Source organism: Dipteris shenzhenensis, chromosome 31 (assembly GCF_047967505.1).
Source record: "Dipteris shenzhenensis isolate YYH24624 ecotype China chromosome 31, Dip_SZ_1.0, whole genome shotgun sequence".
NCBI lineage: Eukaryota > Viridiplantae > Streptophyta > Polypodiopsida > Gleicheniales > Dipteridaceae > Dipteris > Dipteris shenzhenensis.
This window is the reverse complement of record NC_141626.1, coordinates 8,902,664-8,921,437: the sequence shown is the minus strand read 5'-3', so window position 1 is coordinate 8,921,437 and position 18,774 is coordinate 8,902,664. Positions and strand designations below refer to the sequence as shown.

The 18,774-nt window shown below is 41.2% G+C and overlaps 2 protein-coding genes across 2 annotated transcripts; one reads left to right on the top strand and one right to left on the bottom strand.

Moving 5' to 3' along the window:
- Positions 1–224: 224 nt before the first annotated feature.
- On the top strand, positions 225–1,033 carry LOC147880994 (alpha-L-arabinofuranosidase 1-like). Its single transcript, XM_087402203.1, has 4 exons — positions 225–363; positions 529–598; positions 701–846; positions 929–1,033. Exons 2-4 carry the CDS (start codon positions 559–561, stop codon positions 977–979), a joined length of 237 nt encoding a protein of 78 aa, XP_087258329.1. The 5' UTR covers positions 225–363; positions 529–558; the 3' UTR covers positions 980–1,033.
- A 6,019-nt stretch (positions 1,034–7,052) lies between these two features.
- Positions 7,053–17,510, bottom strand: LOC147880993 (caffeoylshikimate esterase-like). Its single transcript, XM_087402187.1, has 10 exons — positions 17,495–17,510; positions 15,505–15,512; positions 12,548–12,641; positions 12,405–12,437; positions 12,126–12,272; positions 11,784–11,914; positions 11,531–11,668; positions 11,314–11,412; positions 10,982–11,191; positions 7,053–7,148 (listed from the first exon to the last, which is right to left on the bottom strand). The coding sequence occupies exons 4-10, from the start codon at positions 12,427–12,429 to the stop codon at positions 7,053–7,055; spliced, it is 846 nt and encodes a 281-aa protein (XP_087258313.1). The 5' UTR covers positions 12,430–12,437; positions 12,548–12,641; positions 15,505–15,512; positions 17,495–17,510.
- Positions 17,511–18,774: the final 1,264 nt, after the last annotated feature.

Below are 18,774 nucleotides of genomic sequence, written 5' to 3'. Positions count from 1 at the left end.
AAAGAAAAAGAAAAAAAGAGAATTCAAATGCTTAGGCTAGCTGAACAAGAGGCATGAGAGCTACTATCCAAATTTAATGCTTTATGGCATTATTGAGATGGCATATTCCAAGCAAGCAAACAATTGTCTTATGACAATGGCAAAGAGCTAATTTGAAGCTATGGTGAAAAAATCTAGCATCATAGTGTGAAGGAATGGGGGGTCATAACAACGTGCCATATCATATGAGTCTCAACTCTCTTTTGGGCTCTATAGGTGGAAGCCTCAAAGCTCGACTTGAATATAGCACTTTCGTATGCAGTTCCGTTGATGTATTATATGTTTCCCCTCCAACTTATGAATACATGCTGACTCTCTTACAAGGTAGCTCAAATAGCTATTCCTAAGTCTTGCTGCCTACCGCAGATGGGTTATTCTAGTCGAAATGAGGCTCGAGCATGCATGACTGTACTTGCATGTAGCTCTTATGTTGTGTGTTCTTTCAATGAAGGTCTACATGTTAACTATTAACATAGTTGATATTCGCAGAACCATGGTTTCCGAAATGACCTTGCCCTTATGCTTGAGGACTTGGAACCACAGTTCATTCGATTTCCAGGTTCTTTCGTTCCTTCTGATTTTCTTCTCTCTTTTTTGCCAAAGGCCATTATATTGTGTTTCAATGTCGCTGTGGGTATCTAAATATCCGTAGCTTCTACAGGTGGGTGTTTTGTTGAGGGTGAATGGTTGAGAAATTCATTTCAATGGAGACACTCCATAGGGCCTTGGGAGGAAAGGCCTGGACATTTTGGGGATGTCTGGGGATATTGGACACATGATGGGCTTGGTTACTTTGAATTTCTTCAGGTAACTTTTACCCCATATTTCTGGAAATATACATAATGAGTTGTCTTACCAAATTGTGACATTTTTCTTCGCATGTGGATAGCGTGCGGAAGATTTGAATGCAGCGCCTGTATGGGTCTTCAATAATGGTTAGCATTTGGATTATTCATAAATGCATCAATCGGTATAACAGCAGATGTATCTACCACCGTTCTTTGCTTCTTAAATTTAATCCCATTTAAGGCAATAAAGTGAGTATCTCACCATGCGTCACTACTTGAGGGTCATTACACGAGCATTCACAAATTCAAAGAAAGAGGATCAATGACACGACAAGGACTCAAAAGCATAGCTAATTCTGAACAGGTTTCTAGAACCTTGTATAATCACATCAAGCTAGTTCCAATCTCTAAGCTCAAAACATGTCCCATTGAAAGGATCCTAGAAAAAGGAAAGTATGCCCTGCAGGGCCTGCGCGACCATATTATGCAAACAAGTTAATCCATATATATAGCTACAAACCCAATTATGACAGCTAAAAACTCGCGTTTATCTCAGCTTTCACATACCTGCAGAGGGCCCACATACAAATTGATATACTTTGATCTAGTTGGTGCTCAACTTCACATAGAGAATAGATCATAGAGAGGATCAATGCAACATAATATTGAACTTGCAGCATCGAAGAGAATACATTCTCGCTCTTTAGGTTCTTAGTTAATCATTGTGGGGCTTGCCAAAATGAAATATCCTACATCTTACCTGCAACATAGCTGTCTTGGGCATTGGTCCGTTGAGAGAGAGAGAGAGAGAGAGAGAGAGAGAGGGGGGGGGGGGGGGCGGAGGGAGTGATCTTAGGATTAGCCAATAGCTCCATATCAGTCGTATATGGCAAGGAATTGGGCCTTAATGTTGCAGCCTTAGCCAATGATTCTTTAAGGGGAGAGAGAGAGGGAGAGAGAGAGAGAGAGAGAGTCCCAAAATTGCCTTTAAATATCCTCCCATCTGCTTGGCTGGTTGTTCCAAGAGAGTTTTTAGGCTATCGGTGCTGCTGCAGTATTTTCTCCTGATGCGTGCATAGGCTCGCGACACTGCAAGAGCACGTGGTGTTCATTTCCTATGTTCCCTGTGGGGCAGCTTTTCCAGAATCTTGCATCCCTTGGGACTTTCTTTCTTTCCCACCTGCCGCTTTCCACCTCTAGTTCATGAGGGCTGGTTAAATCAATGCCATTTGATCTGCAAAATCGGGCATTTTTGTCCTTGAGTCTTGCCATTATTTTTGTGTCATTTTCTGCATGATCAGATCTCTGATTTCTCCCTTGTCTTTTGGGATATCTGCAGCCTGTATGCCACGTAGCTTCATCTATTTCTCCCCTCTTTGTACCATCCGGTGGTTTTTGTAGCCTCCATCTCTTTGTGTGGAATCCTTCTTGCATCCATTTTCTTCAGCTTATGTAGGTTTGCTTGACCCTTGGGGGGTTTTGTATGTGTAACGGGCTGTTGCTACATATCTGCAGTCCAAAGCATCCGCATAAGGTGAGTAGTTGTCTCCCCATGTGGGTGATTTCTCATGTATCCTCTGATGCTCTTTTCTAGGCCCTGCTTTCCTCATTGTCCTCCATTTCCTCTCCATAGCCCTCCATCGCTATGATGCCCTGTTTGGAGCCCGTTCATGCTTTGAAAGCCCCCCACCAAAAAAATAGCATGGCCTTTAGAAAAATTGACTATGTCCTCCCCTAAATGCATTACGGGATTCACCCTTCTTAACTTATGTGCATAGAAGTGCAAGCCAGTAAATAGACAATGCTCAGAGACAAATATAGAATATTTCCGTCCGTCCAGAAACTAGGATAGGATACAATACCAAAAGGTCCTTCTACTACAAGCATGACACTTCTAGATCTTTGAGCCCACCTGCTCCACCTCGAGCAAATGTAGACTCTCTGTCCTTCTTCTCCTCCTGTGTGTAGGTCCAAGGGTCGGCTTGCTGCTGCTGCCCTCCTTTTATAGGGCTCAAGGCCCCCTTGAATGGACCGACCAGCCAGCCTCATCTTCGCCGACCAGACTGGCTGACCAGTCTGCTTGCTGGCCGACCTGGTTGGCTGGTCCAACCAGCCCTATATAAGGGCCCTAGCCAGGCCCTTTTGGGCTGCTGCTAGACAGCCCTCTTGCAGGCTTCATACCTGCCCACAAACCCCCGCCATGTAGCCGTACTGCAGCCGTATAGTTGCACCACCTGTCTGCCACTATTCGGGGCCTGTTCCAGCCCGTACAGACAGCCCTTGAGGCACCTTTGACAGGCTGGCGGCCCCTTATGGCTGTCCTTTCCCTGTGAGGTGCTGCTCATGTGGCAGCCCCCTCCCTTATCTTTTTTGCCTAGGTTCACTCCCCCCCATGCCCTCAAATGCAGAATATCAAGTACATACCAGACTGTCGTACTGCCTATGTGCTTGCTCTGAAAGCAAACCCTGTACCTCATCGAGGCACCCACCAAAAGCCTATGTAATTCTGTGCTGTCCCCTTCTGAAGTACAGCATACATCTGACCATGAGACCCATGAGACCCTAGGGCCCTCCATGGAATCCACCCTCGTGTTAGTGTCAACAGCCACACACTTGGAAGGTACCAAGCGCTCCATGCTGTCCTTCACCTTCACAAAGGCATCTAACTCCTCGTTGACCCACAGACATCCTCACCGTGATTTCTTGGTCAATATATCTGACCTCGGTAACACTCGGTGATGTCACCAAGAACAACTCTTCGATTACCACATTTGCTTTGGCCTCTCCCTCTGAATCTTAGTCGGACTCCTTCCTTTTCTTTTTCCGATCCGCCTTTTTCTTTCTGCAGTCCTTTGCAAAATGTTCTGGCGTATCACAGTAGAAGCTGTTCTTCTTCTGCTTCCTCTTGGAAGTGTCTTCGTCATCATAGTCGTCTTTCTTGGACTTGTCACCGTTAGGCTTGCCCTTTCCATTGCCAGCGTAATCCTTCGCCCAGCAGCGCCTTGTCATCTTTGTCGTCGTTGTAGAGCCTAGTACAGTGATTGCCAATGAAGATTACATCATTGGGGACTGATTAGTACTTAGATGTTTCAATGCAAGTCTCACCGACCTTTTGGAGGGTTTCATTAATCTTTTAATAGCTTAAATCCCTGGACTTATAACAGTTAGCAAGGATTTTTGTTGCCCTGGAGTTACAGGGCTTATGTTAAACCTTTATGGCTAACGCTTAAAAGTGGAGTTTAAGTCATGTTAATACATAGTTAAAGATAGATGTATGATAGGACGAACACACACAATAGTTTTGTATATTGCTACCTACATCTTTGGGTGAAAGGATACTATTTTACATATATATTATACTTTTGTATAGTACCTATAACTCATGATAAAAGGAACACATGAGAGAGAGAGAGAGAGAGAGAGAGAGAGAGGACTTTAGATTAATACCCTTAGGTCACAAGGGATAACAACATCGTGTTAATTTTCCATGGTTTCAGAAAGAGTCCTAGGAGACGTGCAATCCTTAGCACTCGTTTTGCTAGCAAAGGGGTTTATTAACCCTTGAAACCTCTCTTGTTGAAATAATGTCAACATTGCACATAGGGAACAAGATGCATGAATGCCCAATGTTGAGAGGAAAAGTAAGTCATCATAGCAAATATTATATTTTGTAGTTTTCTAGATGAAGATATCATTTATCTAGATGTTTGCATATTTGCAGTAAAGAAAGTAAAGCGGGAAAAAAATATCATAGACAACCAACAAATTGTAAAACAAGACCTTGTCTTAGCCAAGGCAAACTAGGATCTTGATACACATCCTAGCATAATACATCAATTGCTAACCCACATGATTGTAAGAAACAAAGTGTAATTTAGCAAGTATGCTATGTATTAATTGTTTTCCTTCAATTGTTCATGGGCAGATGCCCTGTTTATAACATCTTCTGCCCCATCATGCTCGCCTTCAAATGCCTTTATATAGACTTGCAATTACTTCCTCTGCAATCTCATGTTGGCACAATGATAGTTTTCTTACACTGCAATCATTACATTTTCGCATGATACATTTGTGTGCATGGAAGGTAGATCCAACTAGTCTTCCATGAAATATGGACCTTGAAAGACCCATTACACTTTTGCATACCTTTTTGAGGATGTGAAAATGAGGAACCGAGTCTAAACAATGCATATGTCACATCCATAAGAGCATGATGTTCCATGGAGTCCAAATTCTATTAGCACATTTGATTAACTGCATACTTTATAAATGACATTGAATATGTGCAATACAACATGTATTTTAGTCCTTCAATTAATGCAAAATTATGGCTTTAATCCCTCAACACAACATTGTGAGATTTGAAAAGAGTCACAGAATCTACGGAATAGCTAAACTTCCATCATCAATGGAGATATAATTGATGCCATTTTCTATAATATTGTATAGCACACTTTTTGTATAATATGTAATAGACATGCTTGCCTTGTTGCTCTCCACTCATAGAGAAATCTAGTGGCAATGCCTTTCATTGTCTGTTTAGATTGGTTGCAGTGTATGATGTGGATCAAGATTGAAGCCTATGAGTGTTTATGTAGGCACAAATTAGAGGTTTAATGCATATACTCCCATTTCTCAAAAAAGTGTAAAACAAGCTTAGAAGTGTGTAAAATGTACTAAAAGTTCTCAAAAAGTACTTAAACTATATAAAAATTACATCAAAAATACATAAATCATACTATAAGTGCTAAAAAGGGCTTAAAATGTGCTTAAAAGCATCTAAAATGCATAAAACATATTGAAAGTTCTAAATTATTCTTGAAAAACGCTTAAAAAGTGCTTGAAAGTGCTCAAACTAAGTGCTTTAAAAACGCTTCAAAAGTGCATAAAACATACTAAAAGTACTAAAAAGTGATCAAAATTCTTAAATGCTAGAAAGTGCTCAAAATCATGATGGCCAATCATCATAGGTATCATCACTAAAGTTTCATGTATCATGATTAAGATACATCATAAAATAAACATCAAGATGATGGTTGAAATGAAAGTCACAAGTCATATGTCAATAGTGAGCCAGTGACATTGGACACCAATGACATATAAATTGGGATAGTACTAAGCTTGTAAAGATCATATTGGATAATTTAGGAAAATCCCACTTCCTAGCTTGGTAGTATTTGGAGAGATCATAGCCATTCTGCATGGGAAAACAAGAGAAATATTGGGAAAAGACTACATTCTCATTCACAAAAGATATCAACTCCATTCACTAGATACATAGAACCATAAATTTGTTAAATACATTCTCAATGAGTGAGAATGATCTCATGAACCTTAGACTAAGTGGTGTTACATAAACACCTTAATTATAATAAGTGTGTAACCCGTGGCAAGCCACGGGCCACATTCCTATCAAATCTCAACCCGCGTTCACCTTAGTAAGATCTCTGAGGAGAGTCACAAGTGGCATGACATTTGACATAGTTTATCTACAAATTGAATTGCCATGGCTGATGATGAGCTTGAGCCAATCCATTAAACATATTTAAATTAGGTTTTGACTCAGACCATCATCACGAGTACTTCTTAACTCTTCAACTTCTTGTATTTTTGCGTCTTTCAAAACTTGTTCGATTAATGAGGAATCAAGATATGCAAAGCCCATAGAGTCAAAGCTCAATCTAGAAAATCCCTCCATAGTAGCTTATTTCAAGAGTAGATTTTTGTCTTGCTAGCTCGCAATTCCTTATGTGGAGACACCATGCCATCGACAGCAAGTTGCAAGAGGTCTTTGGCCTCGTTGTCAAATGCGTCAGTGCCTAAATACAATGAGGTTGTGAGATTCAAGTCTGCAACCATGGCTAGAATTGAATGGGCATTAGCCTTGGAAGCCAAACTTATAATTGGGCTTTCCTTTGGGAATTCTAAGTCCGTCTAGCTTTCATCTGTGTACCGAAACAAGATACACGAAAAACCAAAAATATCAAATCATCTCCCATGCTAACTATGTCATTCCAAGCAGATTCATCATGTGATGAGCATCACAAGTTACACCTCCTCCTAGGTACTCTGCGATGATGGGGATGCCTCTCTTTTATTGCACGTCCACATATAAGGCTCTCCATCACCTGAAAGTCATGGCAATATTTATGTGCACTGATTACTTGGAGCATTCATGTTTGGACCCTCTGATCATGAGAATTGAGAAGAGGGTGGTGAGATGGATCAAGAACATTGAAAACAAGCTGTGGCGATAATGCATTTATGATTGAAGTAAGTAATGTCTTGAGATCTTATTGAACAAATGGATGAAGTAAAATCAGACTTTGTGATCCCCGAGTTGAGATCCTTCTTCTACTCCTTGAAGCTGTCTTTGGTCATCGTTCCTCAATGATAACACCCTACTACCAATGAATCCACCTATGCTAGCAATGAAACCACCTTAGCTCGCAGCTCACACAATCAGAGCCTGGTGAGAAGTTAAGAAATGGCACACGATGGGTGAATTAGAAGAAGCAAAATGGTAACTCCGCACATGCAATAAATGCATTGAAGGGTACCCAACGTGGTTGTGGAGATTGGAAGCATTGCCAATCTCCTTTTGGCAAGGGTAGATTGGCACTAGTGCTAATTTCCACCTTGCAAGTGTCATTTTTGCATTGGAAATAGAAAAATTGCACTTCTATGCAAAGGAGGATTGGAACTAGTGCCATTCTCATCTTTCTAGGAGTAGATTGGCACTAGTGCCAATCCAGTCCTTGCAAGGGGAAAGGGCAATATTGTCGTTCCTCATACTAGCATCAAAATAACCTTGTCTTCCTTCCAATTGATTTGATGACTAGAGCAAGAGACTATGATAGACACTTGAAGAAACAAATAGTAGCCTCTCCATCATTGCTCAATTGTTGGGTATAAATAGTATCTTTGTAGAAGACAACATGCAAAAGGCTAGCTAGTTGATCAAGACCTCTCTCTACTCCCACTTGACCTCAAAATAAGGCTATCATATTTGAAAACTACCACAATGTCCAACAAAATGTTAGAAAGAAACAACGTAGTGCAATATTAAAATAATGCAGTCAAACATAGTGTAGAAAGGAACGACACAATGCAATTAGAAAAGTAATCTAGTGAAACATAGTATAGAACAAACAACATAGTGCAACATAAAAATAATCCAAACAAAAATAGTATTAGCTACCTTCATGTTCTCATCTCATCCAGCTCTACATCCTCGATCGCTTTCTATGTGAGATGGATGGCCTCTAAATCACTGAGGCTAGAGTCATCATAGCATGCTATCTCATTGACTTTTGAATCGATGGGAGAACTAAATTCAATGACATCCTTGTAGGTGTCATTTGCTAGCTGGCATAACACCTCATCCTCTCGAAGACTACTGGTTTCCTTCATCACTTCTAAGAGGGTAAGGCATTCCTCACCCTCAATAGTGATTGGATCACTCAATGTGAGATGTGGCTTTGTTGCTGTCTCATCAAGATCATAGGTGGAGGATGGGTATGCATGACCTAAATAGTCCTATAGGATGACTTGGCTCTCAACTTGCTCTTCGGCTAGGTCTATCACATGCTCCTCAGGTTCTATGTCTAGGTTCACCTTGCCTTATCCCCATGACTTGTGGATGGACTTGCTCCACAATTGGTGGATGTAGAAGGACCCTCGAGCTATTGTTCGACATCCTCATCAAACTTGCTAGTTGTGAAGAGAATGCCAAGGGCTGCATCTCTCTCTATCAAATGAATGGGAGGAGATGCAACATCCGCGAGGGGAGTAGTGTGCGCACAGAGGGACATTTTCCATGGCCCTACCAAGAGTCTTTTTGAAGTTAGTGCTCTGGTCAAGCTGAGAGCTCCAAATATCCAATTATGACAGATTGCCCATGGAGAAGTCTATCAATAAACTGAAGTGAGGGATTATGGGTAGGAAGGAAAGATCTCAAGTGTGATTCGAGATCGAGTGGCTTGCAGAAGATAGGGTAAATCTAGTTTGCTAAGGCATAAGAATGAGTAGATGAAATCCAACGGTCAAAGGCTTCCCTAGGGGAAGCCATGAGTGTGGGAGGATGCTTGGGAAGATGAAAAAGAAGGATGCTGGGGATGACAAAGAAGGTTGTGAGAAGTAGGAGTGCGAGCAGTGAATGTGAAAATGACATTTAGTAATGCACTTTATATATAAGGGTCCATTGCCCTAAAAATAAAAATAAAAACAATAAAAATAAAATTCTCCCCCCCTTGCCCCTTCCTCTCTCCTCCTTGCCCCTTCTCTCTCTCCCTTCCTCTCTCCCTCTCTCCCTTTCTCTCTACCTCTCCCTCTCTTTCTGTATTTCCTCCCTTCCTCCCTACCTCTCCCTCTCCCTCTACCTATCCCTATGCTTCTCCCTCTCCCTCTCCCTATGTTAAGGGGGACTCTAGGGGATAGGCTATTAGCCTAGGGTGGTTGTTGTCTCTTGAAGCCTTTGCTTCAATCCCTTTAGTGGCATAATTTATTGCATCGACAATATACTTACTTAGACTAGCTCTTTGAATCGGCCCATGAATTCCAACCCCCATTTTTCTTTCCAAGGATGCCTTAGGTGTAAATGCATCTGATCCTACAATAAAGGTCTACTTGTTTCCTGACAAACATCACACTCTTTGTCATACTTTTAACAATCATATAACATGGGATGCACCACCATAATCCTACTTGAATGATTTTTTCGTATGTTATTTTTGAAGAGGAATGTCCTTCTAAAGCACATTGATGAGATTCCCTTTAGATTGAATGTTTCTCATGCTTCATCACTACCCTTCTTAAGATACATTTGCATTAGTCTTTTATAGCTATCTAGTGATTGAAGTTTACTCTAGGCTTTGAGGCCAAACCTTATATCTCCCTTATATGTGTGTTCTTATTATTTCCTTGAGAAAGATTGCAACAGAAAGGTACGAAGTACTTTAGTGATTAAAGTTTACTCTTGTCTGAGCCCAAACCTTATGTGTGTGTTCTTATTATGTCCTTGGGAAAAATAACAATAGAAAGATACTAAGTACTCACTTTATTCTCTTCGTCACATCTCTCTAGCTTGAGGGTAGGAAGAGGTTACCTGTGCATAGGGCATGGCCTGTCACCGTTGCAGCCATCTCCATCCCTAAGTCCCCTCTAAGGCAGCCTTCATCATTCAAAGTCTTTTCAAGTGGGGGCCTAGTACATTCTCTCAGTCTTAATAAATCTCTTGTGCATTTTGTATTTATGGCCTCCTTTGGATTTGGTTGTTGTCAATATGCGTGCATGTAGACGTGATTCGGATGGGAACACGAGCGAGTGATTTTTTTGAGGGGCAAAAAAGGTAAATTTTATATTAATGATAAGGTTCTAAGTTAACGCTTCGCTTTGGTCTTAGCTCTTGAAGCTGTGTTTCTACTTGATTGAATAATTGACAATTTATAAAAAATCAAAATCAAATGAGAATGTCCATAAATGTAATGAATACATTATCTAGCTTTGGTATGCAGAGAGAAGGTGGATGTGCTCTTTGAGTAACCAACCTCCCAAGAGTATTTTTACAACGCTTTAATGTGATTGCTTCCATACATCCTCTTATCTTTTTAGTCATCTCCCATCAAAGCTCTAGTTACTTTAGAATTTTAGCAAAAGCCCCCGAGAATAGTTTGGCTCCCTCTCCAAGAAGCTTCTATTAATGGTGGAAAATTAAAACAGTTGCAGAAAGGAGCTAAGGAAGGTAAGTACAAGAGAAGGAACGCGTTGTCAAAAAATAACCAACTTGCTTCTTAGAGGTCAACCCCTTACACTCCTTAGGGAATCTCGGAAACAAGGGCTAACAACTAGGGCACATCCAACGGATATCCCGGTGGCAAGCATGTGAGAGCGAAGCCTTGCAAAACCGCTCCCTCTCCAATTTATAGTGAGAGCTTATAAGGAGCTTATATTATTGAAACTTTATTGTTAAAAAAACGAATTGTATGGGTGTAGAGGATAATGCGAGCTGCCGATGAGACTTAACTCTTGTCTAGTCTGCACATTCATGGTGGTATGTATAAGTGGGTGGGAGTTTTCTAGTTTTTCTTCTAGCAAGCTGTTGTTTGCGCAGTCAGACAACGTCAAACTTCTTGAGTGATTCATGACCAGCTCCTCAAATTCCTGGCATCTAGCCAGCCCACAATGTCGTTAAATACTCGATCTGTGGCCTCTTCTGGTTCTCCGGAAATTAATCCGTGCCACATCCCCGGATACACCTGTAGCGTCTTGTCGTCGCTTTTCGCTGTCTGGTAAAGATACTTGCTGATCTCGGGATCCGTCACGGCGTCGTCTTCGCCATGGAGTACCAGAAATGGCAAGCTCACCTGGCGGGATGAACCCCAATCATCCATCATATCGTCAGATGGAAGCAGTCGAGCGCAGGCACTGAGCATAAATAAAAAGGTTTAAAGGATGCGTAGAACGACGTCTCACAATATCCATTTACCTCATCAAGACGCTGCTCCAGCTCCAAGCTTGTGTTAAGCAATTCCAGACCCGTCTTAAGACGGGGTCTCCCTTGATATATGTAGGGGTTCGACCGGATCTGCAAAGCCGGGAAAACCAACTTTTACTGACGTTCATATTGCCAGCTGCGTCTAGCCTCAATACATATTTGTCCAACCAAAAATACGAATAAAAATGCAGCTGTTTGTTCGTATGACCTGTTTGCGCTTCCAAGGGTCGTGGAACCCAGTGTCGAATACATCTTTGGACGGTACAATTTTCCAGGCAGGAATCACTCTGGCCAGCCGTGTTAAGATGTAGGTCACCATTTTGTGGGGTTTTAGCTTTTCTGAAATCTGCTAGGAGCAGCCACAGAGGATTACACTTAGTATCGCTCGACACTAGTAAGCCTTCCGCCTGCCGCCCGCGGGCCTCGCGCCACTGATCAAAATAGGCGTTTATTTACTTTACCTTGCACATAGGAGCAACCAAGACCGCTCCATTCCACATTAATGGTTCCACGCGATGAACTAAAAGCGCCACTGCTCCTCCCATAGACTCTCCTAAGAGAAATCGTGCTCTATTTTTGTGCTCCTCGCTATCTGCAATTAATGGAATCACGAAGGATGAAAAGAAATCGATCAATTGGTCAGCGGCTAGTACACAAGTGAGCGAGTTGCTTAGATATGGATGGTTGTGAGAGTTCTCCGTCTTCCTTAATAACTTCTATTCACCGTCTGAAAGTAGCTCTAATGTATTTACCCTATCGATTTGCGAGTGCGTGCATTGTTTTTCGACTGTCTTCTATCGTACCTCTGATGTTCTTCGAGAAATCAATAACGTCGTGGATCACGTCGCTGAAATTATTGATTAGGCAACGTTGGCCCTCTGATTTGCCATGACCTTCGTAGTCTATACCGAACACTGCATAGCCTGATTCCGCAAGTCGGATTCCAATGCCTGCACACGATTCAGAGCAGAGGCTCAGCTGACTGCATCCCCCGCAGGACACGCTGCCAAGGCTTTCTTTCACAAAATTAAATGCGAAGCGCTGTTGTTAGACCGAGCTAGAGGGATGTAAGACGATCTTACCGCTCATGGACACGCTACATTCCATGCCGTAACCTGCGCAATGTATAAGTAAGACGACTTAAGAGCAACCTTTGGATCAAGCATTGAAAAGAAAATTGTCGTTAACAATGCGCTCTCTTGTGAAAGCTGTACGGGAAACTTGCCATGACAAAGAAAAACCAATGCTTTGATTTTCCGATTTGCTGGTAGCCATCTGCACGTGAAGAGCTTGAGACTATGGCGGTTCAGAATATATTCCTGAACGCAAAGAACCACAGTCACAGTTTAGCACGAGGAATTCATATGCATATGGGGCGTCTTGGGAGCGAGATACGAGCTCAAAGATAAAAATCGCACCTCCTTGTAGTCGACGCGATATGTTACGTGCAGGACCTGCGTCAATAATATACAGATGAACAAAGAACAAATATAAGCTTCTTGAGAGCTCGAAGCTCACAGCAAGTAATGAATTCGAACGTCGTAGTGATGTTGGCGAATGCTTACCATGATGTGAGTGTAGTGGGTGAAGGATTTCTGGAGAGCGGAGGGGTGTTGTTCCAAGGTGACAAGCACACTAATCGACGAGTTGGGCGAGCAATGGTGTCAATGGAAATCGATTGACAATGCAAAATAAGAGCTGGTGTCAATGGAAAACATTGAAAATGCAAAGTATGAGAAGGAAAGGCACGTGGAGGGCGGTTCAAGGAATCCATGCGTGGAGGGCGGCCTGCAGGCCTCTTTGCGCATCAGTTGCAGCTTGTAGCGCTTGGCATTAGAAAGGGATGGAGGAGGGAATCCTCCCGAGTGCTACAACTCATAGGTTAATCTTGTCGGTTTCACTGGTTTCTTACCCGTTGTTGCAGGTCACCCCCCAATTTTCGACCTTAGACGGATTAGGGTGGCGTTGCCATGTCAATTTCTCGGCAATTTTGACTGCCTCTCTCGAGTAGGATGGTCGCCAGTTTCTCCGATTTTTGACCCGTTGCCATTGATTGCCGCCCGATTTTCGACCATCAATGGATGGGGGAGCAAAGGTGGGATCTGTCATTCTTTCGACAATTTCGGCCATGGCATCTCACACCATTACTAATTTGATGTAGAGTAGTGGGTCACTTTGTGTAGACTAGGTGGTTAAATTTTGCACTATGTCGCTTAAGAGTACAGAAAGTCTTTCATCCAACGGTGTGGATCAAAGTTGTCTCAACCAAAGGCTTCAAAGTCTCTTAAGCCCTAAGTTTAATAAAATCAAGAAAGGAAAGAATCTAAAATATTTTATAGTGATTCAATCACCTAAGCCATAATGCAAGGGTAGAGTTGATAAAGTGCCTTTAGAGTGACATGATGCGATTTGAATCTAATGCAATTAGTATTTTTGAATCTAGAATGCTTTTGTATGGAAGGAATATTTGGTGTGTAGTGTGTATGGGAGGTACCATGGCTTAATCAACCTTTGAGCCCTCATTAGTATCTCAAGATATAAGGGATCATACGCTAAGTAAAGTAGTTATCTACTAGAGCTGACCCCTATTGGGAATTCATGGAACATGTGCATGAAGATTACATCCACCAGACTTATAAAATGGCTACTACTAACTATTGGGAATGGAAAATGGATGAAGACATGGAATTGGTCATGTATAGGACCGGGTGCAATTTAAGAAAGTATAGATGTGTTAGAATAGAAGCTCTATAATTGTGCAGGGTCAATTACACATTGTGACTTACCTTGAGTTATCAAAGCATTAAACATAGAGTTTCCAAGTAGAGGGTGAGTACTAAGAATAATCAAATTTCTCATTAGGGTCTCTTACTCCAATTCAAAAAGGCAAACAAATCATAGAATCCCTAAGGGAGAATGAACTCCAAAATGACATTGCAAATATTGTATATTTCTCAAGATAAGCTTTGAGTTTGGTTTGTGACCTCACAAGGCAAAATATAATGTAAGGAGGTATTTTGAAAACCTTGTGATGTCTTCATACCATACCATGAATATGATATTATTAGATGCAACGTGCATTAGATGAAGGCAATGGGTGAAGGATTTTAGCGCTAACTTTGATTTAATGATTGCAATCATGTTACATGGGTGTATGAATGTTGCTCTTTGTCCAACTCATCCTACCATGCCATGAAGGTGATGTGAATATTAGATGCAATATGCAATGAGATGAAGAGATGGGTGGAGGAGTCCAACATTGATGGGTGAAGGAGTCCAACATTGATGACTTGGATTTAGTGATTGCAATCATGCTAAATGGAGGGATGAAGGTGATGATTGTATCTCCCCTACAAAAAGCCTTCTTGAAAGTGCTATGACATAAGTTGTGAGATAAAATTTATCACACACATAGCAAAATAAAGGTAGAAGAGATTGGGGAGAAATTGATAAGGTGGGGCCCAAAAATGGTGTCCAAATCATTATGGACCATGCCACAAACCTACAAGCATGCTCATTGCTTTTTTGAAATTGAAATACGAGCACCTTTACTTTGTTGCAACGCTAGTGCAAGGTTTCCAAAAGAACATTTTTAATTTAAAATATATGATTTAATCATATTTAAATATATACAAAGTGTTCAAATTTCAAAAAAGGCCATTTTAATAAGAGGGTAAAGGAAATAGTTGATCAACCACATATCATATGGTATGTATAGACATTACATAGTAAGAACGAGTACTGAACCCATGCTTTGCACATGCAAAGATTTGCTAGAATCAAGGAAACTGATAAACTAAAAAGTAATTTGGAAATGGCCAAGGCCAAAACAAATGCATGCTTTAAACACTCAAAGCTGCTTTTGGCACATGCATTGATCGGTTCTTAAATTGCTAATCAACTCACCTTGAGTCCTCTTCAAGATTTCATAAAGTCATGATGCGTGCTGTTGATCATCAGAAACTTGGATTGGCTTTTGGAATTTTGTCTAAGTCTTAACCCATGGCTCTTAGACCTTCCACCTCCTGGTTTCATTCCATTGACCTTCCATCTCCTCCTTCCTCCTAAAGCTGAGCTTCAATCTCGTCCATTCCATTGACCTTCTATCTCCTCCTTTCTCCCAAAGGTGCCTCTTGTCTTTCCACCTTCTCCCCACTCAAAGCATGCCTCTTGTCTTTCCACCTTCTCCCCTCTCCAAGACTCCATCCAAAAGCTCCTTCTTTGTGACATGTGGCAGGATCTTCTCCTCCAAGCTGCCACGTGTCCTCATTTTTTCCCCCTTTTGACCATGGTTGAAAGGTTAAAGATATACAATGCAATATATCAGTGATATGCACAATATAACATGAAATATTCCATGATACTGCAAGGTGATTCTGTAGTAGTATCAACCAATCACATTATATCAGTGATATGCACAATATAACATGAAATATTCCATGATACTGCAAGGTGATTATGCAGTAGTATTAACTTAGATCACATTGCTCTCTTTTGCTACATGGCATTCTATCATCCATCCTATTGCATGACAAACTAAAATACTGCATGGTAAATTTGGGCAAAATTTAATCAAACAATGTTCCATCTCATTCCGCTATTCACCTCTCTTGAGTGTGTCTTCGTGAGTTTTTGTATGCAGTCAAGTGGGAAAAAAATTGGCATGTTAATAATGATGTTGTTCTTTTTTGGGGAAAAAAAACCTGAGTTCTATAGGCAGAAATATTGACGCTCTTTTGTTTTCACAAAATCTTTTTTTGGGAAAATAAGGGCTTGGCCTTCCCCTCACCTTGCCCTAATCTTCCCATTATACTTTTTTGTGGTTAATTGTTGTACGCCATTGACATTGTGTCTATTGCATTGTTTGTACTACATTGTTCATACAAGATTGTTTGTATCTATACAAAAATATCCCTACTTCCTAGCCCACTACTCATTGTCATCATCGTTGTCCAAGTTAAGCCCTTGTTTTTGTCACCTCCTTCCCCATAGCCACCACATTTATCATCAGCATCATCTCCCCCTCCAGTTGCCCCTCCAGATTCTCCCTTAGGAGCCTCATTGAAGGTTTCCTCCATATCTCAAAGTTGTTCAGCCAAGCACGCATTTAAGAGATTAGTACATCTTCTACATGTTCAATTTAAGCATTTGATTAAAATTAAATATGTCTAGTTTGAATAGCTTATATAAAAAAAGGGGGCGAGCTCCTCCTTTTTGCTAGCATCTCAAAGAGTGCCTTTGTAATACATTTTGGTACACATAGCTATACTCTTCATCTGTACAACTCCTTCCCATTTTGATAGACTAGCATATAGAAGAATACATGTTAGTTCAAGTGATTTGGATGCTAAAAGAAGACAAACATACTAAACAAAGACAATGAGGAGTTAACTTGCAAACCCTTCAATGAAGGTATGCCTCCTGACCACTTTAGCCATCCTAGATCTCTCCTAGATGAAGGTATGCCTTCTGAGCCCAAGTGGGGTTAGACCACTTTAGTCATCCTAGATGCCCTCATTGTTGGTCGGAACTTCTTGGGCTCATTCTTCACCTCCTTTTTGGCTTTCGCCCAATCATCCTAATGAGCCCAAGCTAGCTTGCCTTGTCCATGTCTTGAGGCCTTACTAATTTGATCCTTAATTAATTAAGGACTTGAGAATTTCGTACAACATCCACCAAGAGTCAAACTTATCCTCATCTGACACTGGGAATACACTAACCACAAATCCTTTCTTTGTCTTATCAAGCTAGTGCCAAAAGTCCTCCATGACTCTCTTGAATGCTAAGCTACAAAGCTGGTGCATGTGGTTGATGCCCTTCTACCTTGTGAATCCATGATTATGTGCTTCTAGGCATCAAAGGAGTAGGGTATAGAAGTGGAAGCTTCCAAATCAACTTTTGCACTAGTACTTCCAATTGTCGTGAAAGTGTATCTATAATGTGAACTCTCCCTCTCCTTAGTCGAGGTGGTCCCTTGAGAGATAAGGACAGAGGCAAGTTTTCTACCTTTGCTTCTCTCTCTTTGCTCTACTCCTACTCTTTGAATTCTCATAGGAGGTTCTTCCTTTGGAGGGGTTCAAACCTACAAGTAACTTTCATACCTGGCTACTATGCGACGTGATAGAGAAAACCCTTTTTCTCCCTGCTAAGCCATCACCACTTGACATCCTACATTCCAAAGGTGCATTTCCCAACGAAGCATAAAAAACAAAAGCATAGACCCAAGGGAGAAGAGGAGGTTAAAGAGGAGGCCTCCTCTTCTCTCCCTCTCCTCCCTAAAAATATATAAAAATGTGTTTGCAAATAGTTAAAATCTCAAAAACATGAAAGAGAGAAGGAGTAAGCATAAATAAAGGAGCAAAAAAAGGATGAGGGAAGAAAGAAGGGGATATTGATGCTGCATGGGATGGCCAAATATCAAGGATGGGCATGCAATAATGAGGGGAATAGGACATGAGATGGATAGGATGGATGCATGAGAGGAGATGAATGATGGATAAAGGAGAGAGAGGCTAAATATGAGAGAGAGGGAGAGAAAGGGACAGGGAGGAAGAAAGGGAGAGAAAAAGAGGAGGAAAGGGAGAGAAAGACAGGAATGCAAAATGCTTCACAAAAGTCACCTTGGAGAAGATATCTCTTATTTTTTGAGAATGGGAGCCCTCTCAAGATTTGTTGTGGATGCTTGAAGTGTGTAGGTGTGCTGGAACTGAAGATGGAAACTTTGGAGAGCTTGAAAGTTTAAAATAGAGAAATGAGAGTGACGGGGGCCATCGACAAGGAATAACAGCTTGCTATTTTCATCATTATTTCCATTAATATTTCAATCAGTAAATCTATTGATACTCCTCTAAATATGAAAATAATGATGGAAATAGTGACACTGCCAAATTTTGACTAATTTTTACATGAATTTTAAAGAAATAAATTTGTCTTTCAATTTCATGTAATGATAGAGTTACAAACTGAATATTGGGTCCATTTTTGATGATGGTAACTCAAGTAGTGTCGAAGGTCATGGTGGGGCATGGATAATTTGGGGACATGGGGGAGTAATATGGAAGAGTGTTAGTTGTGGGAGGGGAATTAGAGGCGATGGAGGGAATAACTGGGCAAATGGTTTGAGCAGCTTGGTAATCCTCAAGGGTAGGATTAGCAAGGGAAGGGAAGAAGTTATGTGTGAGGGGCTAGTAAGTTGCAACTGTTGGGTTATTTGAAAGTGGTGAGAGCCATGAGAAAAGAGATAATGAAGGGAGTAGATATTTGGCTGGAGCTCACAGAAGGTTAAGAGGGTGGTAGCAACAAGGGTAAGTGAGGTTATGAGATTGGCATAGAGAGTGGTTAGATATGGCAAGTTAGATGTGAGATAGGCCATGTCATCCTTCAACACTTCTTTTTGTTGGGGTAAGATGGGATCATCAGCTGCAAGGGTGGGATGTTGGTTATGTCATGCCT